This window comes from Citrus sinensis, chromosome 6 (assembly GCF_022201045.2).
Source record: "Citrus sinensis cultivar Valencia sweet orange chromosome 6, DVS_A1.0, whole genome shotgun sequence".
Taxonomy (NCBI): domain Eukaryota; kingdom Viridiplantae; phylum Streptophyta; class Magnoliopsida; order Sapindales; family Rutaceae; genus Citrus; species Citrus sinensis.
Window position 1 is genome coordinate 337,325 of NC_068561.1, and position 27,851 is coordinate 365,175.

General features: G+C 34.2%; 3 protein-coding genes across 3 annotated transcripts; 2 read left to right on the forward strand and 1 right to left on the reverse strand.

Annotated features, from left to right (window-relative positions):
• Nucleotides 1–210: 210 nt before the first annotated feature.
• Nucleotides 211–2,425, reverse strand: LOC102610397 (glucan endo-1,3-beta-glucosidase-like). Its single transcript, XM_025099773.1, has 4 exons — nucleotides 2,380–2,425; nucleotides 2,039–2,090; nucleotides 1,858–1,943; nucleotides 211–1,163 (listed from the first exon to the last, which is right to left on the reverse strand). The coding sequence occupies exons 1-4, from the start codon at nucleotides 2,423–2,425 to the stop codon at nucleotides 211–213; spliced, it is 1,137 nt and encodes a 378-aa protein (XP_024955541.1).
• Nucleotides 2,426–17,682: 15,257 nt separating this feature from the next.
• LOC102615915 (uncharacterized) lies at nucleotides 17,683–23,316 on the forward strand. Its single transcript, XM_006480258.4, has 6 exons — nucleotides 17,683–18,348; nucleotides 18,609–18,682; nucleotides 19,766–19,915; nucleotides 20,278–20,563; nucleotides 21,992–22,225; nucleotides 22,341–23,316. The coding sequence occupies exons 1-6, from the start codon at nucleotides 18,190–18,192 to the stop codon at nucleotides 22,686–22,688; spliced, it is 1,251 nt and encodes a 416-aa protein (XP_006480321.1). The 5' UTR covers nucleotides 17,683–18,189; the 3' UTR covers nucleotides 22,689–23,316.
• A 1,067-nt stretch (nucleotides 23,317–24,383) lies between these two features.
• On the forward strand, nucleotides 24,384–25,059 carry LOC102616207 (hypothetical protein). Its single transcript, XM_006480259.4, has one exon. The coding sequence runs from the start codon at nucleotides 24,568–24,570 to the stop codon at nucleotides 24,910–24,912; it is 345 nt and encodes a 114-aa protein (XP_006480322.1). The 5' UTR covers nucleotides 24,384–24,567; the 3' UTR covers nucleotides 24,913–25,059.
• The last annotated feature ends 2,792 nt before the right edge of the window (nucleotides 25,060–27,851 follow it).

Sequence of the window (27,851 nt, forward strand, 5' to 3'; positions counted from 1 at the left end):
TATGCTCAATTTTACCTTGAAGTATATGAATTTTTCAATCCCCTGCCTTATTTTTATCATTTTAATTTTTTTTAGATGTCCTCTATGCATTTTTTTGATACACTTTATACAGAGCATCCAAAATGTGAAGCTACAATATAAATTAGTGATAATATATTTTCTTTCACAATTATTCGAAAATTAATAAGGTACAACAAGCTACAATCCAACTTAATTGTCTAGTTTATACTTGGGCTGCTTGTTTGGCGAGAAGAGGCCAAAATGTCTCTCTGTTTCAGCAGGACCCTTTTGATTTTCATCAAACATAGCAAACAAATAAGTTTCAATAACTTTTCCAGGCCTCTTCGGAGTCCCAGCACTCACATGATTAATCATGTTCTTATAATAAGTATTTGCATTATCAACCGTCGCTGCATCGCCGCCCTCCGAGGGCCACCCGGTCTCCGACACCACGACCTCCACGTCCGGCGCACCAGCTTTTTCCAATGCCGAGTAAAGAGCATCCAACGAGGCATCGAAAAGATTTTGGTACCCTAAACTTCCATCCTGAACGGGAGTTCCTTGAGAAGTAAATAATGCATAATCTAGCCTTATATCTTTAGTGTCGCCAATGTAGCTAAAATAAGGATAAATATTTGCAAGAAGTGGGGCCCCCGTTTGCTTCAGGAATTGCACAATTGGGCCTATGTAAGAGTTTGCATTGTCCGCAAACGAGCCTGCTGAGGGTGGATAAGAGTTGCCCAAAAGGCTTGTTTGTATTGCGGTCGAAACTTTAGTCTGGGCTTGTAAATTAGCGGATGCTATGGCATTGTAAATGTTCTGCATTGCGGGGAGAACAAAAGAAGCAGCTTCATCGGAAGGGCTTATTTCGTTGCCCACGGCGACGTACCGAAACTTCACGTCCGGCGTAAAGGCCAGGATGTTGTTTTGGACCCAGGAACTTGCAACTGAGGGATTAGAAAGAGCTTGGAGGTCGCCGTTGGGGATACCTAGCATGAGCTCGATGTTTGAGCCTCTCAGGGCTTGGAGAGTTGGCTCGTTCGGGTCGTAGATTCTCATTTTTGTGATGCCATTTGAATGATAGAGATTCACAACTTCTTGATCAGACGGTAGATTGTTAGCTACTCTTCCATAGCAAACACCTATGGGTCGTGTCTGCGCAGCTGCATTGGATTCAATTTAGCCATTAGTTAATTAGAAATCGGGTCAGATCGGGTCAACGTGGGATCATTTTCATAAATACAAGCATATATGCATACAAGAAAATACGATACAAGAAAATTTTATCTGAGTATTAGAGTACAGCGGTTGTTTGTTACATGCCCCGAAGTTTTTTGGGTCACAAATTAAAAGTGGGAGCGATTATAACTGACCTGCTTTTATTTCTGTTGCGCGTTATGAGTTTATGCATGAATTTCTAGTATGACAGTTTGGGTTGCGAAGTAACTGTAAGTGTGTAATCACTTATAAATCTTTATAGACATCCAATAAAGTATACATTTATGTTTTTAAAAATGCTACAATCTACATATATAGATATAGTAATTTGAAATTTACAAAATTTTTACGCACATACACTTTTACGGTCTAAAGTCTGTTAAACATTTAACTCAAAAATCAACTCTCAATAATATTCATGGAGAAATCTATCCTAATCCGCATTTTTTGGAATATAAACTAAAATAAACTTATATGAAGATTTGAACACATACCCTTAACATCTCAAGGGCGTGAGTTACATAGTGACATGATCTGTATAGTGGCTTATACACATTTATTTTGAAATTAATGAGTTATGGTGGTCGTTAGGATAGAAGAAAGAGAGAGTTTATACAACGAGAGAGAAGGAGATTTGACCTGTCAACTTGAGGTAAGGCAAAAGCAAACCAATTAGCAGAAGTACCGTAGCAGCCATGAGAGTATTTCTTTTTTTACCCCGCCTGCTGCATAAAATAAATTAAGCAGAATACTAAAATAAAAAAGGGAAAGCCAAATTAGTTAATTTTTTGGTAAGATTTAGAATTCTTTACATTACAACCTGCTAATGGAGATACCATATATATACGTATTTTTACTGTCAATCTCTAAATCTACATTAACGACCCCGTGATTGATCAATGACTGCAGGTAATGTGATGGTGCATGTTTTTATTTTGTGATTATTTTTTAATGATTTGATTGATTAAGATGCGTGATTACAAGATATGTTTGAGTAATGACAGATAATAAAAGATTGCGTGATTTTGATTGAATGTTATTTATTACAAAATTTAATTTTGGCATTCAACCATGCTTTAAATATTTACCGAAAAAATATCAAACTAAATATTGCTTTGAGTCCTCTTCAATATTTATCGAAAAGCTCATTATAATAACTACCTCTGTATTCTCTTAGTCCTGTCTCCTCAACCCATAACCCAGTCATGATAATCCATAACAATTATAAGAAATAATGATCACAAGATAATCGTATAAGATTTGAAAAAAAAAGTTGATATTTGGAAAAAAAAAAGCTCATTATAATAAACAAGAAAAAAAAAAAAAAAGGACTTACAAGATATTGTGAGGCTAGCTCCTTCTTCAATGTAGAACAAGATGATCGCAAAATAATTTTGTTAGAATGATAGTTTATTATTGTCCACAAAAACTTATAAATATATAAGCAATCAGTTCTAAACCTAGCTGGCAGGTATTAATTAAAACCTTAATGCAAAATCGGAAAGTACAAATCTCTTTGCTTAATTACTTTGAAATTAATGGAAGGATCGAAATTCTCTTCCAAATATACACCCCTCTTTTAGATTTTATGCGATCCGATAAAGTTTTATCACAAAACAATGACATCTTGGTCTTTATCAGATTTTCAATTATATATGGCTCAATCCCTCTACACATAATAACAAACTTTACATATAAAAGTGGGTTTAATTTTAGTTTCAACCATTATATTTTCTGAATTTTGTTTTTTTAGATAAAGAGAGCTTATTAACAACCCATATAAACGGAACTATATGTCACTCATGCACATGTAATAAAAGATTCTAATCACCATTGTAATTCAAATCCTCATTCAATAATTCGCCATGATCGATTTGTGTAATTCTTAAACCATTGTAATTTCTGTAATCTCACGAGTCTCTCTTGCAAAAGTTAATTCAGCGAATAAACCATCAGTTTCGCTCAACAAATGAAATTGTTCGCTTGTACTCTAGTAATTACCACGCTTGAAAGCAAAGTAGTTGATGACGAGCAATAATATTTGAAACGACCCCGTATGAATTTAAATTACACACAATCCATTTGCTATCTCTTGTATCCATAATGTCACTTCATCAGATTATACAAGCTTGAGTTATTTTTTCAAGACGCTGCACATTCAAAAACATTATGTCATATATATTCAAAAGGGTTGGACCGTCTCAAAATTAATCTGATTGTTTATGCTTTCGATAGCCAAGGTGGGATGGCACATTGGTATTAGATATTATATATATACGTATATATACCGAGAATTTCGATTTTAGTTATGAATAGCGTAGGCCCATAACCATAAGCGATGGCCCAGCACTTTACACGTCAACAACAAAAATGTCCACATCACCAGACTCTCTCTCGCGCTACATCAGCACCAACTATGAACGCCAAATCTGGTCTGTGGAAATTGGAAAATGCTCCTTTAGTCTACTTCAGGGAAAATTTTGGGAAATTTTCTTATACATGCACTTTCAAAAACTCATTATCAAAACACACTTTTTAGGCTGCTGCCCTCCAACTTGGAGGGCAGCAGTTCGAACCCCCACAAGTACAATGTGGGGGTATTTTCTTCTTTAATTATATAATTGAGTGAAAGTAGTTTTTTTTCTTACCTAAAAATGAGTGGAGTAAACATTTCTCGAATATTTATGAGGGTTAAAATATGGGCAAAGCTCTATTAGCATTGATGTAAGTTGGTCTCAGTAATAATCTAATTTGTACATATCAGTTATAGTCACATGTAATATAAGTTGTAATTTGAGCAATAATCTCATGTAATAAAAAAAAAACTCATTATCAAAACTAGATATAGAACAAAAGTTCTTAAAATAATAAGCACACACACTTTTTATGGACTAAATTACCCTTCCCCAAAGCGCCTCTCTCATTTCATGCCAACAACTAAATAAAAATTATTTCACCTCAATAACTAAACACAAACTCCATAAAACTCCTCTCATTTGACTTCTCAAACTCACTCCAACAACTAAACACAAGACTGGTTCAATTTCATATGCATTAAATAACAATTGTTAACTAACACTGAAGACAAAGTCAATAAAAAAAAAAAAAAGCTCAAGAAGGAATTAAGGTTAGTGTTTTTTGAAATTTAGATTATAAGATTAATTAAGTTTTATAAATGGGTTTTGTAAATATTTGTAGAAACATATATCTTTATTAATTTTTATTACAACGTGGGTAGATATTTGCTTATGTGAATCTAAAAATTAGGAAAAGTATGGTAAATTATGTGTTTCTATGATTGTAGAGGAAACCCAAATTGCGGGCGAAGGTTGGCATCACCCACACTTCTCACTTGCTAGCCATCGCCCAACACTTCTCGCAGGCAATGGCGGCTGATGATCTCCATCAATTAGGCGATGACATCCATCGTCCAAATGTGGGGCACCTCATGTAGTTGTATTTTTTATGTTAATTGTTGGATGTTAATGATATTTTTATAGCAATAAATTTATTATTTTAGTAATGCAATTATATTTATTTTAATTTGCTTCAGATTCAATGGAATCAACAATTGTGCTTTTTATTAAAAAAAAAACAATTGTGCTTAAGATGTGTTATAATAAATTATGGGAAACGTTTGGTGATGGTCGTATGGAATACAAGAATAGAAAAATTAAAACATTTTTACTTCGAAATGATGTAACTTTCGAACAATTTATTGCTAGGATATATCAAATGATAAGGTTAAGTTCATATTAATATTCTATGATAGTGAAAATAGTTTGGGGTACAAAATGTCCTATACAACCCACTATTTATTTACTAATGGACATACTAGATGATGAAATGATAAATGTTATTATACGTATGAACTCTGATCCAATAAACTATGGTAGGACTCCTATTTTTGTAACTACATTGCCTAAAATTACAATCAAAGCTCTTTTAATGCCATCTTAACAAAAATAAGCTCATTTGATGCTATCAACCCAATCTTTACCCTTTGAGTGCACATTTGGCTATGAACCCATACCAAACTATGGTAATAACTTCTTCCCCAATATTGAAAAACAAAGATTTCCAACTACGGAAAGCTGTTCTTCATTCTATGACTGTGATGACTTAGATTGCAATCGTATATTAGATGATATGAAAGCAACACATCAGTTTTAGGAAGATAATGACCCACGTCAAAGTCAGCTCATTACCCTTAGGTCACATAGCCGAAGTCGGCCCCCAGTATCAACTGTAGTTGACCCGCTACAATTGGAGATTCCAGTTATACCATCAGATTAGGGAGCTTCGGATACACTTACAGCTAGAGGTTGTAGTTCCAGTGGTATTTATGTTGGGCAGTTATTTAGCATGAAGGAATGGTTATACGCGGAGGTTAGCATTGTTGTCATTAGAGACTAGTTTGAGTTCAAGGTGGATAGGTTCACAAACATAAGTTGGGAGACTTGTGCTGTGAAGACATGTAAATGTTGACTTCAAGCAACGAGGGCGAATGACAAGGAGAATGTGCAGTGGTTAGTGAAGAAATGTGACATGGGCATACTTGTCAAATGATATTTTCCATAATGGTCATCGTCAAGCAAACAGTCAGGTTGTTGGCAAAATTATCAAGCAAAAGTTTGTTGATGCCAAACGATTATACACTCCAAAGGATATCATTTTGGATATGAAGAATGATTATGGAATTAATTTATCATACCAACAAGCATATCAAAGTAAGGAAAAGGCTTTGAAGTCGATACGAGGAGACCCGATAGAGTCATATAATTTACTTCTTAAAAATTCTCATGTCTTGCAAAAGCTAAACGGTGGTACAATAATTCGGTTTGCTGTAGATGATGATAAAAAAAATTTTGTATTATTTTCTTGCTCTTGGATCTTGCATTAAACATTTTATGCAGTTAATCAGGCAAGTAATCGTAGTAAACATGTCTCATTTAAAAGGTAAATATAGAGGAACCTTGTTGATTGCAACATGCTTGGATGAGAATAACCAAATATATCGTATAGCTATAGGGATTATAGATTCAGCAAATATGCCGCTTGGGAATGGTTCATGATAAGATTGCATAAAGTCATTGGAGACATGCTAGAGTTGTCATTTATATCTGATCATTGCACATTTATCCGTAGAATAGTTTATAAGGTATTTCCTACTGCATCACACGGCCTTTGTTTTTATCATTTAGAAGGTAATCTAAAGTCATGTTTCAAGAATCTTGGGAAACTATGGAAGTATTCTTTTAGATCAGTTTTCTACAAGCAGTGAAAATGTATGATCCTTTATAATTTAAAAAGCAAATTGAGGGGTTGTAGATCATACATGCATGTGCAACAAAGTATTTGGAGGACATAAGCTTTAATTATTGGGCTCGATCTCATTTCAAAGGTCAAGCATATAGCATTCTAATCATAAACATTGCAAAAGCGTCAATGCTTTAATAAAGGAACCAAGAAATTTCATATTACTCGGTTGGTTGAACACTTTAGACTTACAATACAACAATGGTTTTATGATAGAAATAAAGCGGCCGAGTCAATGAAAACTCGCCTTACAACATGGGGACAAAAAATAAACAGTCATAGAAAATATATTGCCAATATAATGCATGTTTTCAATGTCTCTGATCGTCAATTTGAGGTTAAGGAAGTTGGTATGAACGAGGGTTTTGTTAACATTATGGACAAGACGTGTAGTTGTAAAGTATTTCAACTTGATCAATTTGTTTGTGCTCATGCAATTGTTGTTTGCTTATACCTTCGAATTGATCTAATAAGTCTTTGTTCTCATTACTACCAACTGAAGCATTGCTGACCCCATATTCAGAACCTGTTATTCCTTGATGAGATGGCAAAATTGAAAATTCTAGAAAATATCCAAATGATGCAACTGAATCCTATTTTGGCAAATCAACATTAGTCTTTGATTGTTTTTGTCCGACCATTAGCTAATTACTTGTTTTGTTTTTGCAATTTGTAATCGCATATCATTGTTAATGTATAAATTTTGGAACTTGTAATCACATACTATTATTAATGTGTGAATTTTGAAACCATACTACTATTAATGTATGAATTTTGAGAACTTGTAATCACATATCATTATTAAACAATTTGACGCAACTATTTGCATATTTATTTCAATTTTTGGAATTTCTGAGGGTAGAAAATATTAAAAACATACTTACAGAGCCTAATTTGAAAACTGACCCCCGCGTCCTTGCATTTTTTCTTACCTCTGTGCAAAAATACAGCTTGAAATGCGACGATCACTCTGACCCGCGCCTTGGGCTTGGCCACGTGGCTTGCAGACGTGGGCTGTTTTTTGTAGAAAAGCATAATTTGTCATAACTCTTCAATTTTTTATTGTGCCATTCTGCGTTTTATGGTTCTTAAATTCATTTTGAGGCCTCCAATGCCCCTCTAGAAAGTTTGAACTCATTCCGACATGTTTGCATATTTATTTCAATTTTTTGCAATTTCCAAGGGTAGAAATTATTAAAAAAATAATTGCGGGGCCCGATTAAAAAACTGACCCACCTTTTTCGAGTCCTTGCATTTTTTTCCTACCTTCGTGCACAAATGTGGCTCGAACGCAACGGTCACTTCGGCCCCCGCCTTAGACTTGGCCACGTGGCCTGCAAATGTGGGCTATTTTTTGCAAAAACGCACAGTTTGCCACAACTCTTCAATTTTTTACCGTGTCATTTCGTGTTTTATGCTTCCTAAATTCATTTTGGGCCTCCGATGCCCCTCCAAAAAGTTTGAACTCATTCCAATATGTTTACGGAAAATATTAAATAAGTATATGAAAACTAAAAATATGAAATAAGTATATGACGAAGACTCCATTAATGTTCGAAACTAAGCCTTTTTATACAATATCCCCCATAAAGAGATCTAAAACAATTTTTTTTTCTAAAGAAATCTGCAAGGCCACTGCTAAAAGTAAGTGTACGGTCTAACATTAAATAATACATATAAATTAGTATAAACACTCCACAATCGCCACTGCTAGGTACTTATTACAGCAAAGTTTTCCATCGCTTGCACAACCAACATGCATCAAGTCACTTTTCCTCATGTGTTTTATAAAATCCTATGTGTGCTACCCAATGGGGAAGGAGAACTTTAAGTGGCAACAATTTTTCAAAATATTCATCATCCTCGTAAAGCTCATGTGAGGAGTCCATAAACAATATCTCATTTTCATTAAGATTTACTTAGGACAACGACAAGTGCTCTCCCTTGAAGTTTACTGGAATATAGACATGTATATTATATTTATTAAACTACAATTACAAGCTAATTATTATTAAGTAAATAAATTAAAATAAAAAAATAATAATTTATTTACGTACAATATCGACATTCGTCCAAGGCTTAGACAACATGTCATCCCAACCATATTCATAGCCATTTATACTTTAATAACTTATTTTAGAAATATCATATTTCCCTTCATTCCACAGTGTTCCTAAAAAAACCTAATTATAATGTAATGGTAAAATGAAAATATTGGACAATCTCATCATGTTGTAATTAACTAATAGTAAGGTTACTTAAAAAAAAAAGCTATCTATATGTGTGCAATGCTGAGGTAAAGTATTCGGATACGTTCGTTGTCACTTACTGAGTAAGTGTAAGTAAGCATGGATATGTTGTGAATCAACGGGAGAACATTCAATAATAATAGATTCAACAAGTTCAATGATCAAGATAGTATAATGATTAAGGACGCTTACATCATCGCCCAGCCATCCATGTGGACCGCTCTTATTGTCAAACAAAATTATCTCAAAAAAACTTTCATAAACATAATGGGCCGATTCATAGTGATTTCGTCATGATACCACTGCTCAAACTCGGAAAATAATATTGGATTTTCAAGCCCTTTCAATGGATCTAAATCAACAAGTACTGCGTCATCAACATTTATAACTTCAGTTGCGAGAAGATCTTCAACATTATGAGCTTTCTGCCTTTTAGGTAGGGGAATTGTATATGGGCTACTAAGTAGATGCGACTTCTTCAGTTTACGTCCAAACAAACTCACGCCTAGTGGCTTTGTCAGTATATAAACACTTTCATCATGGTGGTCTATCTCCTAGCTATATGTTTAAGTTTTTCTTTTGCCACTCGCATCTTATTGAAATGGTTTAATATTGGAATTATCCGATTCTCTAAAACTCGGAGACACCTGTCAAATGTGGAGCCCAAATATATAAGTGTTGGAATGTGGAGTAAATATATTAAATAAGAAGTGTATTTTGATGTATGTATAACTTGCATACCCAGTGTGTGATGTAATAAATTTCATGATTGCATGTTTCATCTCATCAAATCCGGTCTTGACCTCTCTAAACACCTTCCGATCTTCAGCCACTGTCATCTTGATTCTAGCAACATCAACCTCAAGCTTATTTAGTTTATGGACGACGTAATCATTTTGATTTTTCGATCTCGATTGAAACAAAAAATTAACTCTAGTGGGAAATTCCTTAGTTATTTATGACTCTAGATTGAACATAAAATACCAAACAAATCTAACATCGATGGTGTCCAAGTTCTTTGGTTCGTAGAAACTTTTAGACCGATCGTGTTGCCTAAACCCATTTATAGGTAATTGATGGTGGTCATCTAATGGCGATATGGTGTCATTATGATTTTTTTTCTACAGATCGCTTAAACTGCACAAAGTATTTTACAGTTTTCAATTCAACAAAATGATGGCAAGTAGTTAAAATTGTAAAATCTTCTCACCTCATCGACCCAAGTCAAAATCGTAGTGCATTATCTCCTTACAAATTGATAGTATGGTTCTTTATTCTCTTTACTAGTCTTTTTCAAAACTTGCTTCGACTTCATCTCTGTGAGCAAATAAAAAAATTAAGATTGTATAATTGTATACAAATGTATACACAAAATTACATTGATCTATGGTGGGTATGGGTAGTAAAGGTAATCAAGGATTGATTTCCTCTTATTCTGCTTTGAGTACAAGCATTAAACTTAAATATGTTTAGTTAGCTAAATGTGTATTTTTAGCATGTAAATTTTTAGTGACCAAATCTAAATTTCGCCGCTTACAATATTTATTTAAACAAGTTTGGTTAGCTAAACGTCTATTTTTAGCGTGTATACTTTTGGAGTTTGTGCAAAAGTGTTATATATCACATGTTCAAACTATCATAAATCCTAGCTTGATGACTGTGAACTCAAGAAATGTTTCTCGTATGACAACGAAATCGATTATAGCAATTACTTTAAAACTGTGAAGAGTGTTTCATCTTTAAGAGCTTTTTTAAATGAAACCATTAATGGGAGGGTCAAGACCGATGCCGAAAAGCTGGCTTAAATTTGAGCGATACTCATAGAAGGAAATACCAGTCAAAAGTATCCAATTCTAAGGGCTGCTGATATAATATACACTTTACAGAAGAGAATTGAGTCTCTAAAATTGCAACTGCCGGAGACAAGTAAAACAAACAGAATGGTGCCTCCATCATTTTCGGCGGCCACTGTGACTCGAGATCCAATTTATAATGTTGATTCCTTTACTGGTATGAACTCTAGACTAGATCATTTCTTGAATTTTATTACACAATATTTTCTAATTGATTCTGCGGTTGGCAATATGCGCTCATTTATGGTGGGTGTGGGTGGTTCTGCGGACATTAATCATAATCAGGATTTGACTAGCTCTGGTTCTGTGGGTACGGGTAGCAATACAACCGGGAATGTTTAGGTTTTGTTTGAATTGTCACGCTTTGGGAAGTGGTTCTGCAACGCCTTCTGCATCTTTTCTGCGGAATATTTTTACTGCTTCATCCTAGGTTCAGACCAGTTGTAGTTCTTTTGTTACTTCGCTGGTTGGCGTTCATTCATTTTCTTGAACTTTAGTACACAATGTTTTCTGAATGATTCTACAATTGGTAACATGTGCTGATTTATAGTGGGTATGGGTAGTAGAGGTAATCAAGGATTGGTTTCCTCTTGTTCTACTTTGAGTACAAGCATTAAACTTAAAAAGGGTTGATTAGCTAAATGCGTACTTTTAGCATGTATATTTTTAGTGACCAAATCTAAATTTCATCGTTTACAATATTTATCCAAACAAGTTTGGTTAGCTAAATGTCTACTTTTAGCATGTATACTTTTGGAGTTTAGGCAAAGGTATTGTATATTGCCTGTTTAAACTATCATAAATCATACCTTGATGATTGTGAATTCAAGAAATTTTTCCCGTATGACAACGAAATTGATTATAGTAATTTCTTTAAAGCTGTGAAGAGTGTTTCATCTTTAAGAACTCTTTCAAATGAAACCGTTGATGGGAAGGTCAAGACCGATGCCGAATATGGGAGAGTTAAGAACTCTGGACTAGATCCCTTATTGAATTTTAGTACACAATGTTTTCTGACTGATTCTGCGGTTGGCAATATAGGCTTATCTATGGTGGGTGTGGATGGTGTTGTGGACATTAATCATAATCATGATTTGACTAGCTCTGGTTTTGTGGGTATGGGTAGCAATACAACCAGGAATGTGTAGGTTTTGTTTGAATGGTCTTATACAAGGCAAGGCTCGTGGCAAAATGTTTTGTTCAAAAGGAAGGCATTGACTACAATGAAGTTTTCTCTCCAATTGTAAAGCATACTTCTATTCATATCCTACTTGCCTTAGTAGCTGAATATGATTTAGAGTTGGCTCAATTGGATGTTAAGACGACGTTCTTACATGGAGATTTGAAGGAAGAAATCTATATGACTTAGCCTTGTGGTTTCAAAGTTGCTAGAAATGAGAATCATGTGTGTCAGTTGATTAAATCTTTGTACGGACTGAAACAATCGCCAATGTAGTGGTACAAAAGATTTGATCAATTTATATAAGGGCAGAAATTCACCAGAAGTGAACACGATCACTGTGTTTACTTTAGAATACTATTAGATGAAATTTTCATCTATTTGTTACTCTATGTCGACGATATACTTATAGCTTCGAAAAATAGAGATGAGATCAAGAGACTAAAGAAACAGTTGGCTTCTGTATTCGAGATGAAAACTGTGTTTACTCTATAATACTATTAGATGAAGTTTTCATCTATTTGTTACTCTATGTCGACGATATACTTATAGCTTCGAAAAATAGAGATGAGATCAAGAGACTGAAGAAACAGTTGGCTTCTGTATTCGAGATGAAAAACTTGAGTGATACACAGAGAATATTTGGGATAGAGATCTGTAGAGACAAGAAGAATAAAAGCGTATGGTTGACTCAAAAGTCTTATTTGAAGGAAGTGTTAGAAAGATTCGGTATGGATGACAAAACTAAACCAGTATGTACACCTCTACCTCCTCACTTCAAATTGAATTATTCTTTATGTTCATCATAAAAAGAACAGGAGTATATAGCTCATGTTCCATATTCTAATACTGTGGGTAGTCTGATGTATGCTATGGTGTGTATGAGGCCCGATATATCTCAAGCAGTGAGTATGGTTTGTAGATACATGCATAATTCGGGTAAAAATCATTGGCTTGCAGTAAAGTGGATTCTCCGATATTTGTATGGGCCGATTGATATTGAGTTGTTATTTAAGAAGGATTGTGGTCAACAATGTATTGGATATTGTGATTCTGATTTTGCCGGAGACCTTGACAAGCAAAGATTAATAATGGGCTATGTATACACATTGGATGGAGGTCCAGTTAGCTAGAAGTCGATTTTGCAATCGACAATTGCTCTTTCCACTATGGAAGCAAAGTATATGGCAGCAATTGAGGCTGTAAAAAAAGCTATCTGGTTGAAAAGCTTGTTAGGAGATTTGAGAGTAATCCAAGAAAACATTAAGGCCTTTCTGTGATAATCAAAGTGCAATATTCCTTACGAAGAATCAAACATATCACGCTCGGACGAAACACATAAATGTGAAATATCATTATGTGAGAGAGATTATCGAGGGTAGTGATGTGTTATTAAAGAAGGTCGATACCAAAGATAATCCATTAGATATGTTGACAAATGTGATTTCTGGAGTTAAGTTTCAACATTGCTTGAAACTTATTCAAATCCTTCGAATGTGTTGAGTTCGAGAAATTTTTGAACTACGGTTGGCTTGATCCCAAATTATGGGTATGTAGGCAGTCACAAAGATGCAGCCACTTTGGGGATAATGATCCGTTGGTAGCCGGCTTAGATTTGGCTAACTCTTTGTCGATGTGAAGAATTGTTGAAAAGTCAAAAGTTAAAGAGGCTCACATGTTGGATTTTGTTTTAGTGCATTGAACCCACATGCTTTTCTTGACAATTAGTTGGCAAATTAATGGAGGAGCCACATGCATTTCTTTTATTTTTCAATTCAGTGCCAAATTACAGGACTTTTCCCAACTACTTTAAGACTTCTTGCAGTGAAGCTCAACTATAAATAGAGCTTCATTGAGAAAGCAAAATGCATCCCAACTGTACGAGAATTCCAAATTGAGAGAATAACAATTTAATTATAGAATTGTTAAGAGAGTGAGCAATTGGAGAGTGTATGTATTTGAGAGGTTTCTGCTTTCAAGTATCTGTGAGAGTACTGAGTGTATTTGGATTTTGGGAAGTGAGGTTTCTTTATTCAAATATTGTACTCTAATAATTGTTAATAATACAATTATTTTTTTCTTTTTCTCATGTGGACGTAGGCATATTTCCGAACCATATTATATTTTATGTTCTTTATTTTTTTGTGATTATTTAGTGTGCTTGATTCCGCATTCCGCGCATAACAATTCCAGTACATTCTCATTCTCATTTATTTTTACCAAGTAAATATTGAAATCTCATTTTAATTCTTCATTCTCATTCCAGCCAATTTTTATTCCCAATCCATTCCTATTTCATGAAATAAATGCACTATAAAAGTACTACGAAGACTTGGAGCCGCCTTTAAATTCACTTCGTACTTGCACATCATTTCTCTTCTACATTTAGTCATGTCTATGTCTTGTGATTTCTTTATGGAAAAAGACAACATGGATTATTTAACTCAGCCTTTTCTGCCTCCAGCTATTGCTCTTATATTTTCAGTGTTCTGCAGATAATTGGTACCGTACAATGATATATTCTTATTTGTACGCAGCTAGCTTCTACTATATAATAAAACATGAAATTGGCACCGCTTCTGCTGTTTCCTACTGGACTGGTTTGCTGGAATCAAAGTCACTCTCACCGTTATAAGCACTCAATACAGTCTGGAATTCCATAAAACTAGCAACAAAAGGCACCAATTAACTAGACTCCATAACAAGATTATAAGCTATTCTCAGTAACAAGACTTCGTGCCCTGAGTGAACAAGTGTTATAAATAAAGAATTGGTGCTCCAAGTCTAAAAGTATTTTATTTAATTAGATTACCCCTAGTGGTGTGAGTAAAAGAGATGGCTAGAAAAAAAAATTATTTTTTATATTTTTAACCTTGTAAGGTGGACTTGACTAAAGCTTCATTAATGGCATTAATGACTTCGTGAAAGAAATACTTGTCTATAGATACCACTTAATTTGAGCAGTCTTACATCAGTAATTTTCAACTCTTTTAATTCTTACCATGTGTTTCATTATCATAGCCGTGGAAAAAAAGTTTGGAGTTTTACAAAATTGGCCGCACATTCATTTACCAACTAGATTTCAAAACAATATCATAAGGCTCTCAGTAACAAGACTTGGTGCATGCTCCAAGTCTAAAAGTATTATAAAGATCGATTTAGTGCATGCTCTAGGCCTAAATGATTCCTCCCCAAAAGGTAATATTGATCAAGCTTACAAGTAGATTACACATGTTAATTTGTAGTCAAATAATTAAGAAGGAAATGGAAGCACTTGCTTAAAAAAGTGAAACAGAGTCAGAAAAAGGGAGGAAAAAATAATTGTGTTTGTGTAAATGACTTAATAACTATGAGTCAGGGTGATTGTTACATTAGCATTTATCACAGATAACTAACATCTCACAAAACTATCTTTTTAACTAAATAAATGGTTATTAATTGGATACAGCTTCAGCCTTTGGACTGGTTTGTAGAAATTGGAATCCTTCTCTTGAAGAGTGAAAGTCTTATTTATATGTAAAGAAAGGGGATGGTTGGTAGTCCACCAACATTTAATTACTTTCGAGCATGATTATTGCTTGTAGGAAGAAAAACTTTTATTGCTCCTATGATCTAGTCAAGTGATTTACAAATAATTATATTGATTGACCACCAAATCTAAAGGGAAATAAAGGGATAAAATAATAATTTGTGTATTACCCACCCATCCTTCTCTTGCTCTCTCATACCATTCATTTGATCTCTCATTGAGATAAAATCTCAGGGCTTAATAGCTCCATTTGTAAGAGAGTGCAGCGCATTACTCTTCTTGGTGAAAAATATTTTAATTAAATTCCACTTCATCCAATTATTTTTTTAAAAATAAAATTAGCGCTTTTATCATACATGCATAAAATTTTTCATTTTGCGAAACAAAAACAATTAATTTTGTGTAAAACGAAACCAAACGGTCATTAAACTTATCACTTAAACACCGAATTTACAGTCAACTCGTCTTTGTCTAATCTTTTGGATTGAATTTAGCCTCTTGCAATCTAAGTGAGTTTCCAGACGTCTTGAAAACTCAACATCAACTACAGTTATTGATAATTTCTCGAAACCAAATTCATGGTAGGATTTCTAATTGGATGTGGGATATGGGAGTACGTACTTTGTAAGTCCTATATCTTTGACAAAACTTCTCGACAAGTATAAAAAAATCTTTCCGTGGAAAAATCTCAAATGTCTTCAACTTGAATCTTACTTTCAGAATCACTTCTTGATCTACCATCCCACAAGAGATGGGTTTTAGTGTTTGACAATAATTTGACCGGAGAGATCCCTTCATCATTTTGTAATTTGAGTTCCATTAAATTTCTTTTCTCATACAACAATAGCTTAAGTAGACAAATTCCACAGTGTTTTGGGCATTCTACACTTACTATTTGGATCTCAGTACGAACAATTTTCATGGTAGAATCCCACAAACATATGTACAAGGTTGCAATTTGGATTTTCTTAGGCTGAATGGCAACTGCTTGGAGAGACCAATACCAACATCTCTAATTGACTATGTCAATATGAATTTTCTTAATGTTGGGAATAACAAGTTGAGCGGCCCAATTCCAAAATGTCTTTGGAAACTAAACACATCTGAATTGGAATAATAGCTTGAGGGCCCGATTCTAGAAGTTCTTGGATATTCAACACCCGAGGTCTTGGATATGAGAATAAACAGGTTCAGTGGGAGCTTCCCTCAAACATTCACGATATGTTTTGGCAAGTCTTAACATTAATAGCAATTGGTTGGAAGGATCATCGCCTCCATCTTTAGTCAGTCGTCAGCATTTGAAAGTTTTAGATGTTGGAAATAATCAGTTTAATGATAAATTTCCCCACTTATTAGACTCTTCCTTCTTATATTACGTTCTAATAGTATTTAGGGTTCAATTGGTCATACCAAAATAAGAGTTCCTTTTCCCAAATTGCAAATCTTACAATCAACTAACCGATGTTTTGTCAATATGGTACTTGGACAGTTTTAAATCCATAATGTATAGGGATAACAATAGTGTTGGAGTCGATTATATGAGGTTGCCGAATTTTTCTTACTATGAATCAATATTTTTTTACTACAAAAGGCAAAAACATACAAACAGAGAGGATTTTAACCACTTCAGCAACTATTGATTTGTCGAGTAACAGATTTCAAGAAAAAATTCTAGAAGTGGTGGGAAAGCTGAATTCACTTAAAAATTCCAACATTTCTCACAACAACCTGATAGGTGGTATTCCATCATCGTTGAGAAATCTGACAGAGTTTGAATCTTTAGACCTCTCTTTAAATAAATTTGTTGAACATATCCCAACATAATTGGTGAGTTTAAATTATCTTTTGGTGTTGAATGTTTGGAACAAAACTTGTGTTTTCAATTTTGTCCTTGCGTCGTTAAAGTTAAAAGTCAAATTTAATGCAGCGTTACATGTGATGCGTGCGACTATTTTTAAAACAAGGTGCCAGTATTTTTAAAATAACCTTGTGCCATTAAAGTTAGTGGTCAAATTTAATGCAGTGTCGCATATGACATGTGCGAGTATTTTTTTAAATAAGGTGCAAGTATTTTTAAAATTAGTATTACCTATATGAAGAATTTGAAAACAAGTGTCACTTGTGTGAAGAATGTTAAAACAATTTTAGCTGAGTGTAATTAACCCTGTAAAGAATTAAATTTTGGCAACATCTTAGTGATTTTAGTAGTAAATAGAAAAAGGAAAAAAAAAACTTAAAAAGGACATTAAAAAAAAAAGGAAAGGAAAGGAAGGTAAAAAGGGGTAAGTAGTGGGGTAAAATAAAGCGCGTGTTGGTTTGTTACAATTTTTTATTAATCCAGCGACGAAGCACAGAGAGCCGCCATTATTGGTTGCCAGCGGGGCGCCGTTTAGGAGATTGTTGTTCACTTTAGCAGACTTTTCTATTATCTTCTTCGAATTCACTCTTTGTTACACAGATCTGCTCGCCAGCCAGCCGTGCCCCCTTCTTCTTCTTCTTCTCCTTCTTCATTAAGATTATAATTAACAAGGAAAAAAAAAAGAGGAAAGATTACGTCACTCTCCTTTAAACTTCATCCTCACTTTCCTTAATTCTCTCTCTTACCATTAATCTTCTCTTATTTTATTTTATTTTTTTGCTTATCTACTTGCTTTCCCTTTACTCAATTCTCTCTCTCTCTTCCCCACTCTAAACCTGCTTCTAGGGTTAGGGCAAATTACTTCGATTTTTTTTTTGGTTTTTTCCAATCAAATGTTCAGCTTCGATCGTACCCATTTAAGACTGGAAACTGTCTAATTAATCGTGGGTTTGAATTTGATTTGTTAACTCAAGAAAAAAGAAATGGGTGGTGAATCGGTGCCCTTTTTCTATATCTTCATAGCATTCTTGTGCACCATTGGAGCCACTTCGTTGGCCATCTTTCACATCTACAGACACCTCTTGAATTACACGGAGCCTACTTATCAGAGATACATCGTTCGAATCATCTTCATGGTCCCAGTAAGTTATAATTTCTTTCTTCTTTATCAATCAGTTATTACTTTTGTGTTATCGCATTTTGCTCGTTGTTTGTTTTAAGCTTATGATCATGTTACTTGGTAAGAATGGAATTTGGGGATTCATTCGATTTGAATTTTTGAATCTTATGACGTTTTGCCATTCATGATTGTGTCGTTGTTGAGCCTTGGAACGGTTTGCGGGTCCGTATTTTTATGCTATACTTGGTCTAATTAATTTATGTAAATCTTTCTCTGTGGCAGCTTTTTGCGGTGATGTCTTTCTTGTCACTTGTTTTTCCAGAACGTGCAATCTACTTCAATTCCATTCGAGAAGTGTAAGTTTCTGAATAAAGTTAAAGATTTAACTCAAGACTTCTGTCTGTTTCATGATTCTAAACTCATGGTTGAGATTTTGGGTTTATTTCTGACCTATCTTTGAATTTCAGTCAAGGAGATATTTCTGACTTATTTAGTTAATTAGATGCATATTTATGTACTGTAGCTGACCTTGAAATTTTTCATGCTAGCTACTTGTTTGTTTTGGGAAGCAATGGCTAGATGCATACCTCTTGAATTTTAGCTTTAGAAGGGTTTTCCTCTGACATGAATGACTGTTTTGAAGTTTTTTTAAAGTTAAATGCGCCGCAACGCGCTGCATAGCAACAAGCTTAGGCTTCTAGTTAATAATTTGTTTTATGTGGGTTGTCCTTGCCTTTGAAGCTCATTACGTTCTCAGTTATTGTTATCATCTTTTTTTACTTTTGGCAGAGTATTAAAATAGGAGAAATTAGAGTAGGCTTTACTTATGTACTGTCTTGAAGCTATCATTGTTGCCCCAACTGCTACATGTCAGTTAGCATTGTGCAGTTTGTCCTGGTTGGCAATATGTTGGAGTCTGCTTCTGTTTGTTTCTGGGAAAAAGTTTTTGTTTGGTCTCTGCTCATTTTTGTACCACATTTTGCAAAGAAGGAACTTGGAAGTGTCTGAAATAAACCATGTACCACATCTCTGCTCATTCTATTGAGTATGCTGCTTCAGCCCCCCCCCCCCCCCCCTACAACACCACAAAAAAAGTAGAAAACGTTAATGTTAGGGGTCGAAGGGTAATGGATAGTTTTGACACTAGCAGAATAGCAGAAGCATTATTTAAGACTTGTAAATTTTACTTGCTTGTTTTCCTTTATTGGTTTTAGTTAGTAAATGCCTAGTTGTGCATCTATTTGGTTGAATTTCTCATCTTTTCCTTAGTCATGGAACTTTGTTCTTGTGTGGATTAAATAAAGTTTTCTCAATTCATCAAAAAGGAAATATCATTAAAAGAAAAATGATATGAATGATCCTAAGAAGTTATAGGTTTTAATGTTTTGCACTGTGAAAACACTATATTCTAATTTTATTTTTTTTTGGATTTGTTTCAGTTATGAAGCTTGGGTAATATATAATTTCCTATCTTTGTGCCTGGCATGGGTTGGTGGTCCTGGTGCAGTTGTGCTAAGTTTAAGCGGTCGGGTACTAAAGCCATCTGTGTGTCTGATGACATGTTGCTTGCCTCCTGTACCACTGGATGGGTGAGTTTATTTATATTTATATTTTTTTTTTGGCACAGTGAATCCATAGAAATATTGAGTTTTCTGATAACCTGAAAGTTGCAGCTTTTTATATTATTTGGGAGTGGATGGTGAGTAATCTGGATACTTTGAGGTCTTTATGTAATTCCAGAACCATTCAGTGTGATCTTTGGTCTTTTCCTTTTCTTTCTAATTTACCTTGTGCAATAAATCTTTGAATAACTTTTTAAATGTTTGCATTATATTTCAGTTTGTGTATGATTTGGGACTAAATAGAATTACTTGTAGTAAATCAAGCTTCACAGCAAGACATCTATTAGCCTGCGATTGATGAACTTACATACTTGATACTGTTATTTCAGGCGTTTTATCAGGAGATGCAAGCAGGGTTGTGTGCAGTTTGTGATTCTGAAGCCTATCTTGGTTGTTGCTACCCTAATACTTTTTGCAAACGGGAAATATAAAGATGGAAACTTTAGTCCTGACCAAGGATATCTCTATATCACTATCATATATACAATCTCATACACAATGGCGCTTTATGCGTTGGTATTGTTTTATATGGCTTGCAGAGATCTACTTCATCCATTCAACCCAGTTCCAAAGTTCATCATGATTAAATCTGTGGTTTTCCTAACTTATTGGCAGGTGAAATTTTATACTTTCTTTTGTGCTGTTGTCAAATTGAATACCCCCATGGAGTTTTGAAGTGATCTAGGCTTTTTGAATTTCTTGGTCATCTCTCATTGCAGTTACTCTTTGAATTAGTTGCTTATCATTTTATTATGCATGCTGAGCTGCAAAAGAAGAATTTGACCCTCATCTGTGCATGTAGTTTAGATTATTCAGCACTGCAAACTCTTTAACTTGTTGATTATGTCATTTTCTAAAAGTAATGGTTGCCAAAATTTATTCATCTACATAAATCATTTTTTTTCTCATCAATGTGGCATGAATTTCTAGCAATTGTTGTCGAGAAGTGAACTGAAGAGAGGCCTCACAAGAAGAAAGGAGAGTTGGGCTCTGGGAGAGAGGTTTAGATAGAGTTATAGAGCATGTATAATGTATTAGAGAGAATATATATATATATATTTTTCAGTACTTCAGATATGGAAGAAATGAGGCCATCATTAGAACCGATGAAGCAGGAGGGGTAGTGAGTGTGTATAGTGTATTAGAGAGGAAAAGTAGACAAATCCCGGTAGACTAGGTAAGGAAGATATGAGGCCGTCATATGTAACGACTCAATAGAAAAGTAATGGACGAAATGATGGGTAGGAACAAAAGTACCTAAGAATTTTGCCACTTAGAATTTTAATTCCAGCATTTATAAACAATTAAATAAATGTAAGTAGATTACTCCAGATATCAAATCTACCCAATATGATAAAATAAAGACTGAAGTTTTTCTGCTTAAAGTATTTGGAGGATTAAGCTTGCTAAACTAACATCAATAATGTATCTATAAAAAGAAACATGAGATACTAAGTCATGGCAATTGTGGATTTCTTACTCAACTGCCTTTTAGGATCTGTACATATGTTGGCTTCCTCAGTTGGATGCTAGAGTTAAGCATTTTTTTTATATATGGCCAATAAAATAGGTGCAAAATGTACTTATTCTCAGGAGTGTTTCTTTCAAGTAGTTTTATCTGTAACCGCAACAGGTGATGATAAATGTCTGCGAGTGCATTGTTTGAAATCAGTAATGGCACTGTTTCTGAAAATGCAACTACTATCTACTGAAATGAATCATTTCAGTGTTAACTGCTGGCAGTTTATACATGATATGGTCTTACCATCCCCCCTGTAGATTTTTAATGTATGTATCATTGTTAGCATGATCATACATTTTCTAAACATGGTTGTCATTTATCTTTTTAGCCCTATAAATATCAAGTGGAGGTTCTCCTTAAACGTGGATGAAGTAATATGTCATGTGATATGAAAAATGGTTAAAAACTAATTACTGTTTTTGTGGCTTTTGTTGGACTTTATTTTCTGCGTCTGCACAAAGAAAGTTAAGATTTTTAGAACACTTTGGAATCTCTCATGTTTGTCCTGCCTTTACTTTCAGGGTGTTCTTGTTTTTCTCGCTGCGAAGTCTGGTTTGATTGAGAACACAGATGAAGCTGCTAAATTTCAAGATTTTATATTATGTATTGAGATGCTTATAGCTGCCGTGGGTCATCTTTTTGCTTTCCCATACAAGGAGTATGCCGGAGCAAATATCGGCGGATCTCGAGGTTTAACAGGAAGCCTAGCACATGCCTTAAAGTTGAATGATTTCTACCATGATACTGTTCACCAGGTAAGTAAACATGTCATATCATATCTGGCAACTGTTGCTTCTATGGTACTGACTGTTCCCATATCGGATATCTTTTACCTACAAAGCTGGGCTGATGACTGCCTACATTTTGCAGTTTGCACCGACTTATCATGATTATGTTCTATACAACCACAATGAGGGTGATGAGGGAACAAGGAAATACCGATCGCGCACGTTTGTCCCAACTGGCCATGAAATGGATGCTGTGAGAAGAAACAAGCTGGATGAAATTCAGCTCTCTAGTGTCTCATCTTCTGATGCAAGCACTCCCAAACATAGCAGCACGATGCCTGATACTGCCCATTCTGATGCAATAAAATCTTCGCTACTTGTAGACGTCTCAAATTCATTATCTGCACCATATGACATGGCACTTATTGACATTGACATGTCCAGTTACCCAGCAAAAGTTCCTGCAGCCAAAGAAAATGAGACTAGGTGACAAGAATTGGTAACTAGCACATACACGTAAATACAGTGCCCATACTAGAGAAGAGAAAAAAATGGATTATCGGATCTTGTGTTTGCTTGGAAAGCCTGATTGTCTAACTATGTGTGGGTATTGCTTTTAAATTACTGAAGAGTGTGGAGCCTCGCTTCTCTTTCTCGTGCGGTTCAAAAATTGTAGTCGGCGATATTTGGCCTCACCACTGATTTGATTTACCGGCTTTGTTTGTCCATGGTTTTCCATTCTATGGGCATCTGCATTGTAGATATGACTTTCACTCGTTACACTTGCCAAACCTACAATTTCAATCAAAAAATTGGTTTTCCAAGATATCGTGTTTTCCCAAACAGTTTGAACTCACCACCGATCATCTGATAGGGTACGATTTGTCACTAGTTTTATGTCACTTGTTGTTTCAGCTACCTCTTTGTTTTTATGGTGTCAAATAGTACCCTGACCTTTGATTGTCCTTTGCAGATTTCCTCTTTAGTGTTTGGTAGAGTGAGAAACAGTGTGAATTATTGAAATTTGTTGAAATGTAAATATTTTAGGTACTTGTTACACCCGAGAGTCAGTATTGTGTGCAACTTACCTTGCTGGAATGAAGTATTATTTTTACTCACGATTGTGATGGGATGATGATGATGATGTTACGGGAGGGGATATGCTCTGTTCTGCCAACCACTCCTTGTTGAAAATCTGACTACAACGAAAGAAATGCTCTCTCTCTTCTAATGACCCAAAATTGATACGAGTATCAAATTCTGGTTATATTCACTGTGGTTGGGCTTTAGGCATGCAGCTGTGATACAGTGGTACATATTTTAGGTATTGATTTTAGGTAGGGCATTTGGTGGTGACACTCCAATGGCAAGTCAAGTCTGGCAGAAGCAATTAGATATGAACTTTGTAGTAATGCAATAGTGTTAAGGCAATGGACAACGGGTGATTGGTTGCACCTGTCTTGATTATTTGGATCCCAAATAAATTCCCACAAAAGAAAAAAAAAATGCAGTGTTTTTCGGTTTGGCTTGTGTGATAGTGCAAGGTTGTTCTTCCTTATCTCACTCTGACCAACGGCTGTTGTTGGGGGGTTGTATTATTATTATTATTATTACTATTATTATCATCATGCATGTATCATCAATTCATGATGCTTCCACAACACTATTAACTATCACGTACGCCTTTCTTTTCCTTGTGGATGTGGGACTAATTAAGGCAACTATTGTCATTAAACAAATCGTAATCATGATCATGTATGGAATTAGGTTATACTAATGCGGATGATGATGCTGTATGTGGGCCACAATGTGGCCGCTGACATGGACTTTTGCCTAATAATTCAATCTGCTTTTCGTCAACCTAATACTTATCATCCAAGAGAAAAAACTTACATGAGAAGAGTGAACTGCAATTATCTGTACTCTCCTCAGTCCTTTTTTAAAATTCACCAATCATAATACAAAGAAAAAAATTATGATTGGTTGGTTTTATTAGGACCATATCTTATATAAGTTTTTCACTTCCGAAAGCAAAGGAAATGGTGAGGGATATGTTAGAATTGTGATGGCAAAAGGCACGTGACGGGTCCCATCTTGCCACGCGTTAGAGGTCGATGGCTTTTTTTTTTTGTTTTTGTTTTTGTTTTTTGTCTTTTTTATTTATTATATAAGAAGCAAACACATTGGCAGTGAGTTGGTATTTGGTTTCAACTAGAGCAAAAGCAAGACTAATAGAGCAGCAGCAACAGGAGGCGACAGCCCCGGCGGCGGCGCACAGCTCGCATAAGCAAACCAAAAAGTCCAAAACCAAAACCAAAACCAAAGCAAAGCAAAGCAATAATATTAATACCCGTTTATTTACCCAAAAAATGGCTTTGGTGTTGTATAATCATCAGAGCCATAACAACAATATGCTGTATATGAATATGAATGCGTACGAGGAGTACATGGAGAAGAGGCAGCTGTTTCTGAGAAGCTACCAGTTCTGCAGAAAGAAGAGTTTGACAGAGAGGATGAGAGCTTCTCTGTTCAGAGTGAAGAGGGTGATTTGGCTTCGCCTTAAGAATGCTCGTAGAATCCGCAAGCTGGTGTGGTCCAGACTCCGTTTCATTTGCCGCAGGAGAAGAAGATTTGTTCGCCTCATGAACCAACACAACTACTACAACAATTATTACAGCACCAGCAACAACAACAACTCTTCCTGCTTCTGGTAGAATCTTTACTGTTTCTTCTTTTTGTTTGTTTTATTCCTCTACTTTGTAGCTAGCTAGCCTTGGATTTGTTAAAGAATCTTGTTTCTTCTTTCTTACAGTTTGTTTTTTTGTTTTTATATATAAATATATCACATGATTCTGATGAAATTTCACTGTGTGTTGTTGCTGGGGATTGTTCTGTAGTTTTAGGGTTCTTCTAACTGATTTAGTCATAATTTTTTATTTATTAAAATACAATTCTACTATATTACAATGTGAAGTTTCGAGACCTGTCTTTATTTAGATCGTGTCAAGTTCAGTTTCCAGAAATCTATCAAAATTACTTGACTTGATGATCTAATTTATCCCAAGTATAGTCCGAAATTTATTTCTAAATCAATAGACATTCGACCCACAACCAGTTAGTAATAGGAATTTTTTTAAAAAAAATTAAAAGTTATAATAAGCAAGATTTGTGCTTATGGGTGGGGTATGTTCTGTTTTTGTTTTAATTTGTTTTTTCTTGTGTTTTAAATAATATGTGGCTTATGGCATTTTGAAGTATGGGTACTTTGACACTTCTTGTAAAGAATAGGACAAAAGAGAAACTGAAAAAGAATTTCATATGGTATTGATGCTACCAAAACCATATAAAAAAAAATTGAAGTGGAAACGGAATCCACAATTGTCGCAATTAGGGTTCTGGGGGCATTCAATTTTTGCACAAACTGCAAGGGCCAGGGAAGGGTTTGTTGTGGATTCAGAAACTTGTTCTGCAGAATTAATTAAGTGTGTCTGGAAATGGGAAAAGCAAAGCAAACTCAATTTCAAAGTTTTGAATTTTGACTTTCTCTATTTAGGCTTTTTTTTAAGCTGCTGCTTGCTGCCCCGAAGACTAAAAAGTTACCAAGTTGAGAATGCATTGTTCCCAAAGAAAATAAATAAAGTCATTTGGGAACCGTGACTTTTACTTTTGTGACACAACACAAAACACACGCCACATGTTATTGCTCTTCAATTTGACTACATTAAGTCTACATATACATTCCATATCTTTACACCTAACCAATTCATCTGGCCTCTTATTATTTTTTATATTTTTGTACCATGGGTTTCCTTCTTATCCTCTCTTTGACGACTCATTTGCCATATCAAAAAAGAAGACTTTATTGCTCCCAATGCCGTGCTTTTTTTGCTCATGGGTTTCCCATTTTTTTTTCATTTAGCTATATATCGCCCTTAATGTGAAAACAAAAAAAACAAAAACAAAAACAAAAACGTGAGGGTTTCAATTTGATTCATGGAAGAAAGATAAAGATGGCGCAAGATCATTGGAAATCATTTCAGCATCATGTACAGGCCGAAAGTGATCCAAAGCTGACTCAGCTTAATTGAATAATCATATTCTTTAATTTTATCACAATTGTTTCAAGTGTGACAAATGTGAATTAGTGCATTTAGAAAAAGGTATATATATCTTTAACGATTAGATTCTTTTAGATTTTGGATATAATTAAAAGGATAAATAAAAATTCTTTAGTTTTCGAGATGCCAAACAGAGTCATTTTCTAGCATGGATATCACATTTTAAATTGCTAATTGACAGTTACTTTTAATCTCAAATATACACTTAAAGACTAATGTTAAGTTACATGCATGTAACTTACAACCCTCTTACATGAATAGTGAGTGGGCCCACATCACTCATTATTCACGTGAGAGTATTGTAAGTAACATAAGGGGATCCACACTTAAAACATATATGCACTGTATTTTGAGCGTGATAAGTAACCACCTTCAAATTTGTATTTTAAGTGTGATAAGTAACTAGTGGTGACTTAAAATATAGACGAATAAGATGGTCACCTAAGACCCTATGTTTTTGGAAGACCTCATTTTTTGAGTATTTTCTTAATAGTTCTCTAATTAATGAAAATCTTTTTTCAAACTATGTATTGTAGAAAAATCTATTAGACATCTTTATAAACAACAACTATCCTACAATTAAGAATTATTTTTTTAATGGAAAATCGATATTTGGTAATCTTAATGTTAGAGAGTTATGATTAATAATATTTTTTAACTATTAGTTCATTCATTATTAGTCTTTCCAAAAGAAAATTTAATTTTTTTTATCTTTTTAGTTTTCTAAAAACATTTGATTATTTAACGTTAAAATCTTTAACTTTTAATGTTTTTTTAATTTTTGTTACCTTATAATCTAAAAAAATCAATAGATAAAAAAATTTGTTACTTCTTTTTTTGCAAAGAAAACTATTATATTAATTGTTTCATTTAAAAATAATAATTTTATTGAAATATAAAGTCCATATCTATATTTGATAATCAATTCATCATCTCAACTTTCTATGTGCGTCTATTCTAAATATTCTATTTGAAAATAATATTTTTCTTATTTATTTATTTGATTGTTTATTTTTGTAATAATTCTAATAGAAGTAAAAAAGATATTATTTTTTTGGTTTTGTTTTGAAATTTTTTAAGAATTTTTTATTACTATTAAAATTCAAGAATTAAAGATGAAATAATTTTGAGTCCTTTTTTTTATTTCTTTGAGTGTTGAAATTGCAAAAAGAGACCCCATAAAAAAAATCTAACGTCCTGATTATTCTAAAGTCGGCCCTATAAGTAACCACCTTCGACTTTATACTTTAAAATGTATGGATGAGTACGGATATGGTGTTTAAAATTGTAAAAAATCAAAAAGATAGAAAAGTATCTTCCAATGTTAGATTTTTGTAGGTCCTAAATATAATTATAGCATAAATCGTTTAAACTCTAATCAATAATGAAATTGAAATATTAAAGGAGAGAGAGAAAGGGAAAAAAGTGTTAAAAAAAAAAACAGTAACAAAATAGATTAGGATGGATTGACAACGACTGAAAAATTAGTGCCATATTATATATGTTATGTTAACACTTAAACCCAAAAGTTAATA